General features: G+C 36.2%; 3 protein-coding genes across 3 annotated transcripts; 2 read left to right on the forward strand and 1 right to left on the reverse strand.

Moving 5' to 3' along the window:
- Positions 1-1,520: 1,520 nt before the first annotated feature.
- LOC110711034 lies at positions 1,521-2,045 on the forward strand. The gene has a single exon (XM_021889406.1). It carries the CDS (start codon positions 1,521-1,523, stop codon positions 2,043-2,045), a length of 525 nt encoding a protein of 174 aa, XP_021745098.1.
- Positions 2,046-4,701: 2,656 nt separating this feature from the next.
- LOC110710985 (protein DDI1 homolog 2-like) lies at positions 4,702-12,463 on the forward strand. Its single transcript, XM_021889337.1, has 17 exons — positions 4,702-4,825; positions 4,915-5,051; positions 5,137-5,169; positions 5,261-5,394; positions 5,674-5,782; positions 6,189-6,305; positions 8,222-8,287; positions 8,417-8,479; positions 8,565-8,609; positions 9,025-9,086; positions 9,524-9,617; positions 9,974-10,066; positions 10,144-10,213; positions 10,316-10,386; positions 10,466-10,529; positions 11,383-11,408; positions 12,127-12,463. The coding sequence occupies exons 2-17, from the start codon at positions 4,986-4,988 to the stop codon at positions 12,253-12,255; spliced, it is 1,242 nt and encodes a 413-aa protein (XP_021745029.1). The 5' UTR covers positions 4,702-4,825; positions 4,915-4,985; the 3' UTR covers positions 12,256-12,463.
- A 577-nt stretch (positions 12,464-13,040) lies between these two features.
- On the reverse strand, positions 13,041-14,936 carry LOC110711046 (BTB/POZ domain-containing protein At1g55760-like). Its single transcript, XM_021889422.1, has 3 exons — positions 14,223-14,936; positions 14,014-14,132; positions 13,041-13,896 (listed from the first exon to the last, which is right to left on the reverse strand). The coding sequence occupies exons 1-3, from the start codon at positions 14,485-14,487 to the stop codon at positions 13,294-13,296; spliced, it is 987 nt and encodes a 328-aa protein (XP_021745114.1). The 5' UTR covers positions 14,488-14,936; the 3' UTR covers positions 13,041-13,293.
- Between the last annotated feature and the right edge of the window lie 67 nt (positions 14,937-15,003).

Here is a 15,003-nt window from a genome sequence, read left to right on the forward strand (position 1 = left end):
AGAATATATGAATAACAAAAGAAGGCTTAGGGAATAATAGTAATAGTAATAGTAATAATCAAGTATGAATCAATTATTTCTAAAACGCATAAATAAATTACTGCATATATAATATATTGAAGATTTGAAGGAATAAAATACTGCATAAGGATTAGGAAATAATATCTACTCCATATATATACAAAGTAATATACGTTAGAATAGTATTTTATGGAAAATATATGAATCACAAATATATATATTTATTTTGTTTAAGTAAGTGAATGATTTGGTGAATATTTTTAGTATATTTTACAATAAGTAGTTGATGTCACCGTGGAAACAAACTTAGAGGAAAAAACGGTACTCCCTCCGTTCCTTAATTAGATGCCTACTTCTCTATATTATGTGAGTAATAAGTGCTAGAAATAGGCACCTAATAAAAGGACGGAGGGAGTACCAAATTGTGACATGTGTTATTTCTAGAGTCGATTTCTTCCTAGTGTCTGTTTTAATATTACGTTATAGATTGAATAGTATAGATATATAATAATAATAATAATAATAATAATAATAATAATAATAATAATAATAATAATAATAATAATAATAATAATAATAATAATACGGACACCCTGCTACACAAGATTCTAAAGCCAAAGTACTTTTAAAACTGCGATGTCTTGGAATCAAGTGTAGGTTTTGATCCCAGTTACGTATGGAGAAGCATGTGGGGGGCGAGATCATTGCTACTGGAAGGGTTGAAGTGGAGGGTTGGTAATCGAAGCGCAATTAATGTATGGAGGGATGCATGGCTGCTTGGCAATACCACTGCATTGGTCCCTACCCCATCAGTTGATAGTGATCCAAATTTGAGAGTGATTGAGCTAATTGACCATGACAGAAATTCGTGGGATGGGGAGGCTGTGAACATGACTTTTATCTAGGCAGAACGTGGTGTAGTTCTTTCTATACCCTTCTTAAACAGAAGCCCGAGAGACACGATGTTCTGGTGGCCAAGGAAGAATGGCGAGTATATTGTGAGATCGGGGTATTGGTTCGGGAAATCCGGGGGATTACTAGATGTCATCAATACGTGGGATGAGGTGTGGAAGCTAATATGAAAGCTCCTCTGAAGGCGCGTCATTTCTTGTGGAGGGCTTGCAAGGTGTTTCTGGTAGTGCGTGAAAGGTTGCTGTATCGACATATTTTAGATGATAAAATATGTTGAATATGCAGGGGGAGGGGAGGAGTCGGTTATCCATACTTTGTTTGAGTGTTTGGCTGCTCGTGAAATCTGGGCTAGATAGCACGCTCAGGGAGGTCTTAAACCAAGCCCCTACGGAGAGTTTCACCATAAGGCTCCTCTGGCTGAAAGAGAAGGTGTCGAAGGAGGGTTTGTTGGAGATTGCAGTACTTTGCTGGGAAGCGTGGTCTTGCAGAAACAAGGCTATATTTGCTAATGAGACGTGCAATCCGAAAATGCTGGCAGCAGGCCAGGCTTGTCAAAGATGGTGTATGACTACAACCTTTACGTTAAAATGGTACAACCTCCTTCTATAAAGCGTAAGGCTCTTCCTGCTGCTACCTATTGGAGCAAGCCTCTGATTGGGGTGATTAAAATAAACTGTGATGCCTTCGTTAAGGACACAACCAAGCTAGGGGTGGTAGTAAGGGATGACAGGGGCGCCATCATTGCTGCTGCTGTAAGGAAAGGGGGAGATGGTTGGTCTGTTGAGGTAGCAGAGGCTGCAACAATGGCTTTTGGCTTACAGATAGCGAGAAGACTGGGGTATACAAGGATCCAAGTGGAAAGCGACGCATTGAATGTGGTTTCAGGGGTCAAGCTCAAGGCTAATGGATGCTCTCCTTTCTTCCTTATAATAGATGATATTATAGCTCTCTCTTTATTGTTTGACTTCTTTTCCATTTCGCATGTTAGAAGGTCAGGAAATACTGTAGCCCACTTAGTGGCAAGGTGGGAAACAAATAACTGTGATGAGTTGGTTTGTTTTGGTCCGTTTCCGCAAAGCTTATTGACTTTGGCGGAACTCGATCTTTCTTAATAAATTTTCCTGACGCTTTCTTAAAAAAAAAGATATGAAAATATGTGAATCACAAATATAATAAAGGATTAGTACTGAAAATTTAATCAATGAAAATAATTAATTACATTTCAGTATTATTAATTCAAGTTTAGCAAGGATTCTTCAAAAAAAGTGTTTCATAAGCCAGAAACTTGACTATTTTCGACCCTTTTCCGTTATTTACTTTATGTTTTTGTTATTGAAATCAATAAATTTGCTTCTTTGAGCATAGTAAATACCCCTATAGTGGGTTTCAATGCTGCCAGTGCCCCTGTGGTGGGTTTTGTTCAAGTTTTGTTTTGAGTTTAGTATATTACAAGTTGTTTCATGGGTAAAAATTTGTGTGGATAAAAAAAAGAGCTTAATCATTTGATTACATTAAGATGAATCAAACGAATACTTTCTTCACAACTCAACAGATCGATAGATCCTCTCGTCGAAGAAAACTGTAAATCACAGTAATATGGAAGAGGGTATAAAGAACGTATGATTTGCAACAACGATCGTAGCTTTGCTGAAAGGATATTTTTATTGATTCAAATTTCATGTATTTATTACATATAAATCTATTTGTAGATATCGTATGAGTTTTTATTTATGAATCAATCTTTATATATATATATAAAAAAAATTTATGTAATCTCCCGTAATTTTGTGAAATTTAAAATTATATTTTAACATATTTATGTGAATATTTAATTATGATTATTTATTTACATAATTTATTTTACTATGATTTAAGTAAATAAATTTAATGTTTATAAAGTTAATAAAATTATTTGACTACCCATATTTAAATGATGAATTATTTCACTTTCTTCCATGTTCTCAGTCTAGTTCCTTTAGAGGGTGAGTCATCATAGTCCATGGTTTCAATTTGCTAATTAGCTGCTCCTTCAGTGATGAGATGCGCCCCCTTGTCATAGTTAGCTTGCCCATCATTCAAAGCAATACTCAACACAGAAGCATGTGTTGCAGTAACATTGTTCTCCTGTTGGGGGTTGGCTGCACCAGTATTTATAGTTTCCTTGTTATTTTCCACCTGCTTTGGAGCTTCTTGGCTACCCCTGGTGGCCCTAACTTAATTACGTATAGATCACTATATCTAGGGTGCCTGGATGTATGTTGCTCTTTAATCTTTTTCAGCAAATTAGCCTCCCGAATGAGGAGAGCCGCGTAGGAAGGGTCCGCATTGGAATATGACTTCCTCCTTTGGGGCTGCATATGACCGCAGTAAAAGCAATAGTCAGGCAACCTTTCACATTTCAATCCTACCCATTTTGAAGTGGAAGAACCAGCAGCAATTCTTAATCCACGCCGCAAAGGTTTGTCTATCTCGATCAAGACTTTGATACGCATGACCTGTCCCCAGCCAATAGGATCCGAGTCATCGTACTCAACAGTTTCCCACCTCCATAGCAACTGCAGCAGTTCGTTTGTTGAAGGGAACATCCTCAAGATGTACCTACAAAGGGGAGTGCGCGAAGGAGACTTCAGATGGCTGTTCATCTCCAGCAATCTCTTTTAATTATCAAAAAACCATGCAGAGCACGGTCTTTCACTTCCACATTGAAAAATTGGAAGACAAACAGATTACATTCTACCATTCTAATAGCAACATCTTCTTTTGCTCTCCACACCGAAATCAGGGTTCGTTTTAGAGCATCGACATTGAAAGGTTTATTGGTCAGTAATTTACCAACCAATGTTAAAGAAATTTGGGTATCTACATCATTCTCAATCGAATCACTAGCCGTACTGCCTATAATTTTGGTTTCCTCCTCTGTCAATTTTAAATTCTCCCAATCTTTGATCAATTCCGACTCCATGGAACCGCAAGGGGGATCAGGAATCAGCAAAACAAACGGAAACACAACCTAACCAGCGAACAGAGCAGCCTTAAACAGGGACGAGGCATTAAGTCAACGAGGAACCCTAGAGCGAGGGATAGAATCCTTTTGCGTTTTCTCTCGGCCTTAATGGGGTTTGAGGTTTATTGAACAATCCTTCTAGTCTTCTACTATTCGATTTGTTGATTGTATGGATTGTCTTTATATATAGGCCTTACATATTCTTACAATGCATATTGTGGACTCATAATGTTGTTAATGGAGTAATACTTGTAAAAATAATGAGACTTTTATTTGAAGATGAAGAGTTTTTTAAGGTATAAGTTTTGGATTTCTGTTAAAAAAAAAAATATTTCCTCCGTTATTTTAATATTGCATCACTTGTCTTTTAGGGAAGTTTCACAAATATTACATCACTTTCATTTTAGGATAAAAAATATCTATGTTTACACTGCAATAACCAATATACCTTTACTTTTTATTTTATCTTTACATACATGGACAATTTTGTAAGCCAAATTTTGCCTCCAAAATCTTATAGGTGTTGGAACTTTGTAAGTGTCTAGGAATATGTTTTTTATGATACAATAAAAAAAAGAACGGAGGAAGTATAATTTTTGAATAAATTTATCTTATAAGTGTTGTAACTTTGTAAGTGTCTAGGAAGTCTTTTACTATTATTATGGCTTTTATTGAAAAGAATTCAGAAATTATCCAAAATTAATTCAAGGGCAGTTGAAAATTAAAGAAGTAATCTTGGAGAAGAAGAAAACAAAGCACTCGTAGACTTCCTAAATAGTTGTGTTGGAACTTGGAACTAATTACTTTTGTTTTTTAAAAAAAGGTAAAGGTTGAGTTTTAGAGGGTGGTGGGAAAACTCAGAAAAAGTGTACGATAAGAATTAACAAGGTGAAAAGCTTTGCCAATATTTATACGAGTACTGAGTACTAGGATTAACTTATTAAAGATCAACTCTTACACTATAATTTTTTATTCAGGTTGTGCAATAATTCGAGATTTCGTAAAATTGACTACAGATTCAATTCGTTTCAATAACAAGAAGAAGAAGATGAAGATTACAGTAATGACCGCCGATGAGAAATTCATCTCCTTAGATGTCGACCCCGACGAAGCTGTAATCCACACTCTCTTCTCTTAAACCCTAATTTCAATTTTTGCAATTGAATTTCTAACTAATGGATCTTGATCGAATTTCGCAGGTCGAAAACGTCAAGGCTTTGCTTGAAGTCGAGGTACAATAACCACCACCAATCTATTCCTTTTAGTTTTAATTTGATGAAATTGAATTGTAGTCGAGTAATTGGTTTTGATTTGGGGGAGCAGAGTGGGGTGGTGTTGCAGCAGCAACAATTGATGTACAATGGCAAGGAGATGAATAATCATGACAAACTCAGTGTACTTGGTGTTTGCGATGGCGATTTGATCATGATGCTTTCTAATGCTGCTCCGCCTTCTCGGTATTTTTTCATATTACTTTGTTTATATCAAAGCTCGTCTTACAAGTACTTTTTTCATTAGAAACTCTACTGTAATTGTATGATGGAGTTTTGACTGTTAAAAACCAATGTTTGATTGATCACAATTATGTTTACCCCTCAATTTAGGGATGTTTATTATAGCACAATGTTGTTATGCTACTATTGGAACTGTTACAATATCAAATTATGACGATTTTTGTAAACAAATAATCCTTTCTATATAATCTTTTACTCTAACTTGTATCTTTGCTCCTGTAGTCCATCTTCAAGTGACCTTGCCCTCAGTCCTGATGGTTCTGCTGTGAACCCTGCTGCTTTTCAGCAGCAAGTTCGTGCTGATTCTAATCTGATGGCTCAGTTGTATCAGGTATTCATGTGTTCGTATCATATTCTTTGATTAGATAGCAATTGCTAGACGACTAGCAGAGCAAAAAATATTTAGCTTTTGATTGGTCTCTTATCATCTTGTTAAGTTGTGGAATTGGAACTATTATTCTCGTTTTTAAATACTTTGTTCTTGTAAACCTTTATTCAGGAAAATTAGTGATTTAGGCTGTTCTATTTAATGTAAATTGTAAACTAATTGTTTATTGTTCTTGTTGATTGCCATAGAAGCATATTGTATTGAGAGTTGATTTCCTTGCACGAAGTGCATAAAGAGCAAGTTCATGCATGGAAATTAACTCCTAATACATATCTGTATTACACTTGTGTAAGTTTCTTCCTTTTTTTATTCTTATTTTTTGACCTTTGTGTGCCTATAAAACTTGCAGAGTGATCCTGAACTTGCTCAAGCCATATCTGGGAATGATCTAAATAGACTGCAGGAGATTTTGCGGCAACGCCATCATCAAAAGACAGCATTGAGGCAAAAAGAAGAGGAGGAACTTGTAAGCAGACTCTTTTTGTAGCTATCTTCAACTATAAGGTCAATTCATGTGGTTTCCAGTGAACTTTCTTCAGTGGTACGAGGTTTAGTATAGTACTAAGGAGATGTTTGGTTTGTAGATTTAGGTATGAGTAAAATAATCATATCCGAACAACTGAACAACAATCAAACGCAAACTGTTTCAATCAAGTTCCAAGCTCATAATACCCTGGTTTCATTCTTATTTCCAAACCCATACCACTTTGTGAACCAAACGCCTCATAGTAGAGCTCAACTGAATAGCTATTCCTCCACACCTACATGCCATTGTACTTTGCCACGTTGTGTTCGCTTAGATATTGTCTGATTTATAAGTTGTGCAGGCACAATATATAAGGCTATAGGATATTTTCAGTAAGACCGTACTTATCCAATGAAATGGTGTTTATTACTACTGCCTTGATGGCTCCGTTCCCTAATGTAAGGCACCTTGCCTGGTTAATAATGCAATTTTAATTTACATTTGACTACTAATTTGTCATTAACTATAAAACAACATCAAATCCATAGTCCCAAATCAGGTCGGCTCCTTGAACCAAAGATAATATCTCCACTGGTCATTAACAAGAATCTTCTTCCTCCTTTCACTTCAATTTAGTGTGCAAGCCCTATATCTTCATATCATTTTCAACTCCTTTGAGTCCTTTCATCTAAACCATCTTTTGGCCTCACTAAACTTATTTTAAAATCCTCATAATCTCAATTCTGCACTTATCTTCTGGTGGACGTCGTTGACATCTTACATGCCCTAAGGTGCTCTTGTTTCTATTCTTCAATACTCACAACTCCAACCTTCCTCCATATATCTTTATTACATACTGTATCCTTTAAGGTGCTCCCACACATCTATCCAATTTGATCCTTCCTACGGAGTATATGCCCAATCTTCTGACTTGTACAACAATGCTGGACATATCGAGTAATAGTTTTCTTTCGACACCTTTACATAAGCTTTCTATAGGTCAATGAAATCCATGTGTAGATCTTAAATCTGTCATTAAATTTTTTGTAATAAAATGTACAATTTGAATTCATATTGGACTAAGGAGTAATCTCATGCTATTTTGTTTTATAACTTTTTATATATTTTGAGAGAAATTTATTATCAAAGCTCAAATTTGCTAAGCAAAGTGCCTAGGAGTAAAAAATTGTGTAAGAATTTATTTGCACGAGCTTTTGCTAATCACTTTTTCCCTTTTTCTGTGTTCGTAGAGTTTTAGCCAATTTGTCAGTAGACCTAAGTTCAGTAATGTTTTCTTTGGATCTTTTGGTGTATCACTCATCTTGTAAGGGTGATGCATGATACATTCTACATTATTCAGCTTCAGGTTATGGTGTCTGGTAGGTGTCTGAGGGTCAGACTAGGGTTTCTAATGTAATTTCCATGTTTTTGGGCCAAAAATGAAGTGTAAATTGTCCATACTCATGTCTGAGGGTCAATAATTCAAATTAGGTGCTCTAGGTAAAATAAAGAGTCCAAGTAACATAGCTTACACTTATGCATTTCAGTTGCCTACTCTCAGTACCTGGTTACCTCTGGAACACTTAACTAGCCATTGATGCTGAATATGCTGAACGTTCAGCCAGTGCCTACCTAATTTGAAAAGTTGCTTCTAGGAGAGTATCATGTATCGTGACTGAGGTCAAGAGATGGGTAATTCCTTGCTGCATCCAATTTCTATTCTTTACAGTATTGATGTTGCTTAAGAGCAAAAAGCCGAAGTATGGTAGCGAATTACATAGTATAGCAGAATCCAGAAATTCTGTAATGAGCATTATGGCTGGACCGCTGGATCGAAATATCTTTCGTCATTTATAGCTGTAATCTTGTTAGGTTTTTGTGTTTGGCCATTGATTAACATCTTGATTTTTTGATAGGCTTTGCATTATGCAGACCCTTTTGATGTGGATGCACAGAGGAAGATTGAAGCTTCCATTCGCCAGGTAAGACATTTATTATCTTCTTGTGGAGTATTTAAACTTTTCTAACTCTATCTAGCATAATTTGTTTATATAAAGGCTTTTATGGTTTCTCATTGTGACTTTCTGCAATTTTGATGCTTTCTCTTGTAGAAAGGAATTGACGAAAACTGGGCAGCAGCCCTTGAACACAACCCTGAAGCTTTTGCTAGAGTGGTACATGTTATATATATTTTATTTCTCATAAGTTTCCATCTGGATATAATTAAATACTTCATAAAATCCTTGTCTTATTTTACAGGTTATGCTGTATGTGGATATGGAAGTAAATGGTGTCCCAATAAAGGTACTTGCTAGTTACTACATGGTGTTTAGTAAGTCTATCTTTGGGTTTGGGGGGATGTGTAATGAGTTTTGCTTATAAAATTTAAAGCTAATTCAAAGAGAATAGGAAAAAAAATTCCCAAAAGTATCAGTTAGATTCAGGTCCTGTTATATCACTGCCTTTTGTTTAAAATCTTTTGCTATTAATCTAAATTATGCAAGTTTATGCTGATTCTGTTCACCACCCAACCAGAGCTGTAATTTTTAATGTGTGAAAAAGGCTAGAATTATCATATAAAATTGAAAAAGAGCTAGATTTTTTAAGGGTTCCTGTCTCTCAGATAGTTTCTCTCTTATCTCTGTGAACTTTGGAGTATCTTTTGGTGTTCTAAACGTGACTACAAAATGTTCACAAGCAAATATTGATTCTGTTTCAGGCATTTGTTGATAGTGGAGCCCAATCAACTATAATATCTAAACGTTGTGCAGAGCGTTGTGGGTAAGTTTCTTGTACGATTGTATTAACTCCTGCTGGAACATGATCGTGCTATGTTTCTAGTATTAGCAACACTCCTCTACCAATATATCTTTAATTAATACAAAAAAAAACCTTTTTGAGGTTTGTATCAACAAGCACCAAGCACAAGTACCATACTGTAGACGTATCAATACCCAAGTGCTTCTGTTGGGATGCCTATGGCTGTTTTGATTGCATGTAGGGCTCGTTGCTTTGAAAGCATTCTTGTTAGGTTAATTTTATTGTGTTTGCATTGTCTTCAATTCTTCATGATCAACATTATAATTATTCTCATCTCAAGGGTCTTGTCATTAAATGTATTATGCATAATGTGTGGTGATAGGGAATGTGAATTCCTTGTAATGAGATTTTAAGACTCTCCAGACTTATGTTCATCCTGTACCTTTATCTCACTCCAGACTGTTGAGGCTGTTGGATGAACGATACAAAGGTATTGCTCGTGGAGTTGGTCAGATGGAGATACTAGGTCGGATACATGTAGCTCACATCAAGGTAGTGGAAGAAAAACCTTCTATTTAAGGATTCCCTCATTGTTCTTATTATTTGTGTGTTGGTGGCCTTGGTGCACATCTGTGCATACCCTATGCTTGTTCTGTGAATTCATATTTAGCTTTGTAGAAAAAAACATGGAGATGGTGGGTATATTGCTTATGAAATGTGTGCATGGAAGTTGTTCCCACACCACCCTCCATAAGCATTAATCTAAAATTTAATTAATTATGTCGGTTATTAAACATTTGACATGAACTGCAGTTACCATATGCTTTTGTAAGTTTTATTCTGTATATTTACGTTGGTTGCTTAATTTAATTTCATTGTTTATCTCCATTCCCTGTGGTCTTTGGAAGATTGGGAATGTGTTTTACCCTTGTTCATTTACAGTCCTTGACTCCGACAACATGGAATTTCTCTTTGGTTTGGATATGCTTCGTAAACATCAGGTAATTTTCTTTGGTGTGTTTTTTTTCGACGTTTCTTCTCCTTAAGCTGAATAAATCTGACTAGGCTTTCTTTGCAGTGCATAATTGATTTGAAGGAGAATGCATTAAAAGTTGGTGGAGGAGAGGTTTCTGTGCCATTTTTACCTGGTTAGAATTTCTGGTTCAATTTACATATAATTTTAGTTAGGTGTTATGTGGTTTTTTTTTTTAATTTTATTTTATTTTGATGATTTCTCATACTGTTTCCAGAAAAGGATATCCCTTCTCATTTTCTGGATGAAGAGAGCTTTGCCAAGCAGGCTTCTAGTTCAGGGGCTCCGGTAATGATTCTCTCTTTGTATTCTATTTGCTACTAGTATTCTTTGTGTCAGTATTATTGACTACTTTGGGATTTTGTAGGTTTCATCAGGAAGCAAAGACATTAGAGATGTTCCAAGCGCTCCAATTGGAAGTCAATCTTCCGGTAAGTTATTCTAGTTAGCTGTACAATCTGTGTCTATGTTATTAGCGTATTATATTAAAAGGCTTTCTCTTTCATGTCTACCCCCTACATGGCTCTCTCCTACTACCAAAGGGGCGCTATTTGCCATTTGATATGCACACATATTCGTATAAAAATAAGACAAATGAGAGCCTACTAATACTTGAATCCCCAACTTCTGGTACTTCAACATCTACGATCTAACCAATTTAGAAATTGATGACATTTAAATTCATCTACAGACACAATTGTGAAAGAAGGAAAAAAAAGGTATAAGAAACAAGAGTAATAAGTTAATCACAATTTAAATACTTAATAAGGTTACCTTTTCGTCCTTTTCTATCACTATCTGTAAGACTTGCAACTTTTATCTTGAGTTATCTGTAAGTAGGAACTTGGGAGAGGAACCTTCTGATGGAAGATGCGTTTCTTAGAACTCGTCAAATTGAAAGCCTTTCTGCAGATCTATATCGGAATATTTTTAATTTCAAGTCTTGAGCAAGTTTGAAATATATTTTATGAACTCTAAATGCACGAGCAAGTCTTTAGAGTCAAACACGCGCATCAAACTTTCAAATTGGTAGCAATCAGAAATACAATGAGTATGCTATCGTGCAGCTTATCTTAGTTTTTTTGGTGGCTTAGGTTAACTATGTGCACAATTATCTTTTCTTCGAGCTGGGGTCTTTGAAACAATATATAGCCTGTATCTAATTACTTTAATTAGCTGTGCCAATTTTATGGTATTCAGATACACACTATCTCTCTCTCTCCATCTGTTTTGCTTACAAGTATCTATTCATGTCCATTAATTTTAATCTAAATTTCTTCTCAGGATCTTCTGGTGGGAATCCTGCTCAGGTATGTGCAGAAAACCTCTCTAACCCTATCATCTAGTTATTGAAGTTTCACATGATCGAAAACCATAGGTCCTTAGCTGCTGCTAAAATGTTATGAGCATCTATAGACTAGCGCTATTCATCAAACATTTAGTCCTCTTTTCTGTTTTTTTGAGGCCCAAGGCCATAACCACAAGTGTACATGTTTGGAGCCTGGGGTTTGACCTACATGGTGTGAATACATAGCAAGAACCTCATTGTTACACCTCTACATGTCTTAAGCACGAGTGTAATCTCATTTCAGGCTAACTTGATTGTTAAATCTTGTTGAAATGTTTATCAAAAAGCCTATTTGTGACCACATATCGCACATATTCTTCTTTTTCTCTATTTGTACATTATCTTCTACAGTGAGCTAAATTGCTATGTTGATTGAGTCTAAGTGAGCTATGTTACTTGAACATTTCATGTTACACAATTCATCCATTTAGGATTGTCAGTAGTCCTCAGTACACTTCAGTATGTCAACATGAACTGCATTTAAACAATCAGTGACATGGTAGTTTGATTCTTAGATAAGTATTCAAAACAGTCTCACTTGGAATATTAAAGAATCCATTAGAGGAGTACAATCTCTCTCTCTCTTTTTATTTTATTTTCACGAAATAGAATTCCGACTCTTGGACAAGTATGTCAGGGTATAGAAAGCTGAATCTGAGTGACATATGTCTCTGCTGCAGGGTCCTGATTTCGAAGCCAAAGTAGCAAAGCTTGTCGAGCTAGGATTTCAAAGGAATGATGTTATACAAGCTCTCCAGCTTTTCAATTGCAATGAAGAGCAAGCAGCCGGATTTCTTTTTGGAGGCTGACAAGAATTTAATTCTTAAATCAATACAAAATTGTAGTACTGACATAGAAATTATACTCTTGGTATTATTGTTCAAAACATTTTGCAAATCAATTGAGTATGATTTATAATTTATAATTTATAATTTATAAAGCTATTACCATCTTGTAATGGGTGGGGGATGAAAAACAAGATGATGAAATGGAAACATATATCCAAGCATTTTGTCCCTTGTATGGATAGAAAAATATGTAGTAGTATTTGACAGTGCATGCCTCGATCGTTGCCAAATTACCAAAGTTATTTCTATCATAAGAACGATAGTAGTAATAGTATTAGAGGTAACAATCGGGTCATTCGGATCATTTTTGAATAGTCTCTTTAGGTTGGATTATTTTCGGGTATGACTTGTTTGGGTTGATTTTGGGTTCGAATTAGGTCTTTTTTAGATTTATGGTTGAGACACTTATTTTAACAAAATACAAAGTAATATTTTACAAGAACATTTATTTTTGGCCGGGTTGGCTCAGGCCAAATTGTGTAAATTAATTTTGGGAAGAGTTTGGGTTTTAGGTTTCGTATACCGGGTAGGAGAATCGGGTATGTGTAAATTTTGTTAGGATTAGATGACACATTTTAGGAAGACCAATGACAATAAGGGTCTTTTTGACGCCATAATTAATTGATTATGTCTTCACATCTTTAAGTTCTCTTCTTTATTTATCTATCCATTGTGATGTACTCGTACTAATTGCGCCTCTAACCTGATTTCAAATTGAAATGGTTGAAAGTATAAAGCATGGTATTAAGGAGGAAGATACTCTCACTTTTTTTTCGCCAAATCAATACGCGTACAATCTTGACTCTTCAAAAAACTAGTATTATATACAGTACCTGTAAACATATGTTTACATTCATACCAAACACAAAGAAATCAGTACTCGAATTGGGTTTAATAAGATTCATTCAAGATCAGACATGTTGTATGTACATCAACACATGCAATAACTTAATTAGCCCTCCTGGAGTACGTTATACTCCATCAGGCATTACCAAAGAATCAGAAACCTTTCCAGGTAGCAAGAATTTCTTGGAAGATTTCGGCAATCAATTCCCTATCAGCACATTGAAGGAACACATTGAATTCATCGCGAAGATCATATATCTTTCCAAACTGGACCAAATACCTCATACAGCTGCTCTTAAGTTCAGGCAGCTGGTACAGGGATGCATTTTGTAGTCTTTCTAGTACATTCTTGGCGTCAATGTCCTCAAGGAGGCTGACATGGCACGCTTCTTTGAGATCCGCGATGTCATACTTGTCAGCTGCACGGAGGAGGGAGAGGCGGTGATGCAGAAAATCCTTGTGCTCTATGCAGCCGTACAGGTAACTGAGCAAGGCTTGGCAAGAATCTACAGTCATGTCTGATATGTTTATGGTAGAAAATTCCTTCTCCTGCAGGTCGTGAGAGAACATGCTTTGAAACACCGGGGACCGTGCAGCTAAAACTGCCCTGTGGGCTCCAACACACCCATCGGACGTGTTGATTGTAATGTCTGTGTAGATGCCTTCTGTCAGCATCCGTCTGAGGCCGCTGAGAGCTGAGCTGTTAGACCTCCTGCTGCTTGACCCTTCTGCCCAGATGGAACAGGGCTCCCCACCCTGCAGTAGAGTTTCATTTTTCATCTCAACAAACAAATCTCTATGTACAAATACTATTCTACGCTTGTACAGCACATGATAAGAGTCCATAAGGTACGTATCAACTGAAATGCTTACTTTTGGAGACGAAGTCTTCAAGTCCAGAAATTCAACATCAATGATGAATTTCCCAGTTAGTGGAACGTTGATAGGCCAAACAAAATCGTCGTTGCTTTTGAGCTGCTGGTCTGTTATACCTGCAGTAGCATCGCAGAACTCGTATAAATTGAAAGAATGAAATGACGATTAAAAAAAAAAATTGAAATGTGCATGAATAAGAAACAAACCAGGGTGAACGAGGGGCTTGCGATCACCAACAGAAGACAAGACACGGATAATAAAAGACGCGATGGGAGGATTCTCTCTGGTCAAATTGGAAACCTCAGGATACAACTTTAACATCAACACCCTATTCTTCTCTAAAGCCAAGTGCCAATTCCAAAGACCAATCTTAAAAGGATCAGAACGACGGTAAGTACAAGAGGAGAGGTTTTCGATACGCCATTGAGCGAGGCGAGAGGTGGTATGCACACGGTAAGCAGAATCCTTCATCCTCCACCCAGCTGATGAAGAAGCAATGACAGCAGTGATGTCATGGATGCAATCAAATATACCATCCAACAACTCTCCACCTCCTGCCTTTCCCAGCTTTTCTGTTTCTTCTTCCTCCGCCACAACTGCTGCTTCTTCTTCTTAATACATAATCTCTTTCTAACTCACATAACAGTATTCTTACTCAATCTTCTCTGTTATAGATTCTTTATTTATTCATACACTATGACAAACAAAGAAAGATTCCCTCATTAATATTATTCATTGATTATGGTTATCGTTGGACCCATAATCCCCACTTGGATTGTGGTTTCGGGCACGCAATCATTCATTTTGAGATACCATTTTCGTTTTTTGCTTTACGTCACTCTTCTTCAAACCCTTTGCTTCCAGGCAATAGGCTACCTGAACCAACCCCTCTCTGTTTTTCAGACATACAGTATGGGTTCTAGCTACATTTATCTATGTATTTTTTCTAGGGGTACTATGGTCATTTTACAAGTTTATTATTGAGTA

Source organism: Chenopodium quinoa, unplaced genomic scaffold (genome assembly GCF_001683475.1).
Source record: "Chenopodium quinoa cultivar QQ74 unplaced genomic scaffold, ASM168347v1, whole genome shotgun sequence".
NCBI lineage: Eukaryota > Viridiplantae > Streptophyta > Magnoliopsida > Caryophyllales > Amaranthaceae > Chenopodium > Chenopodium quinoa.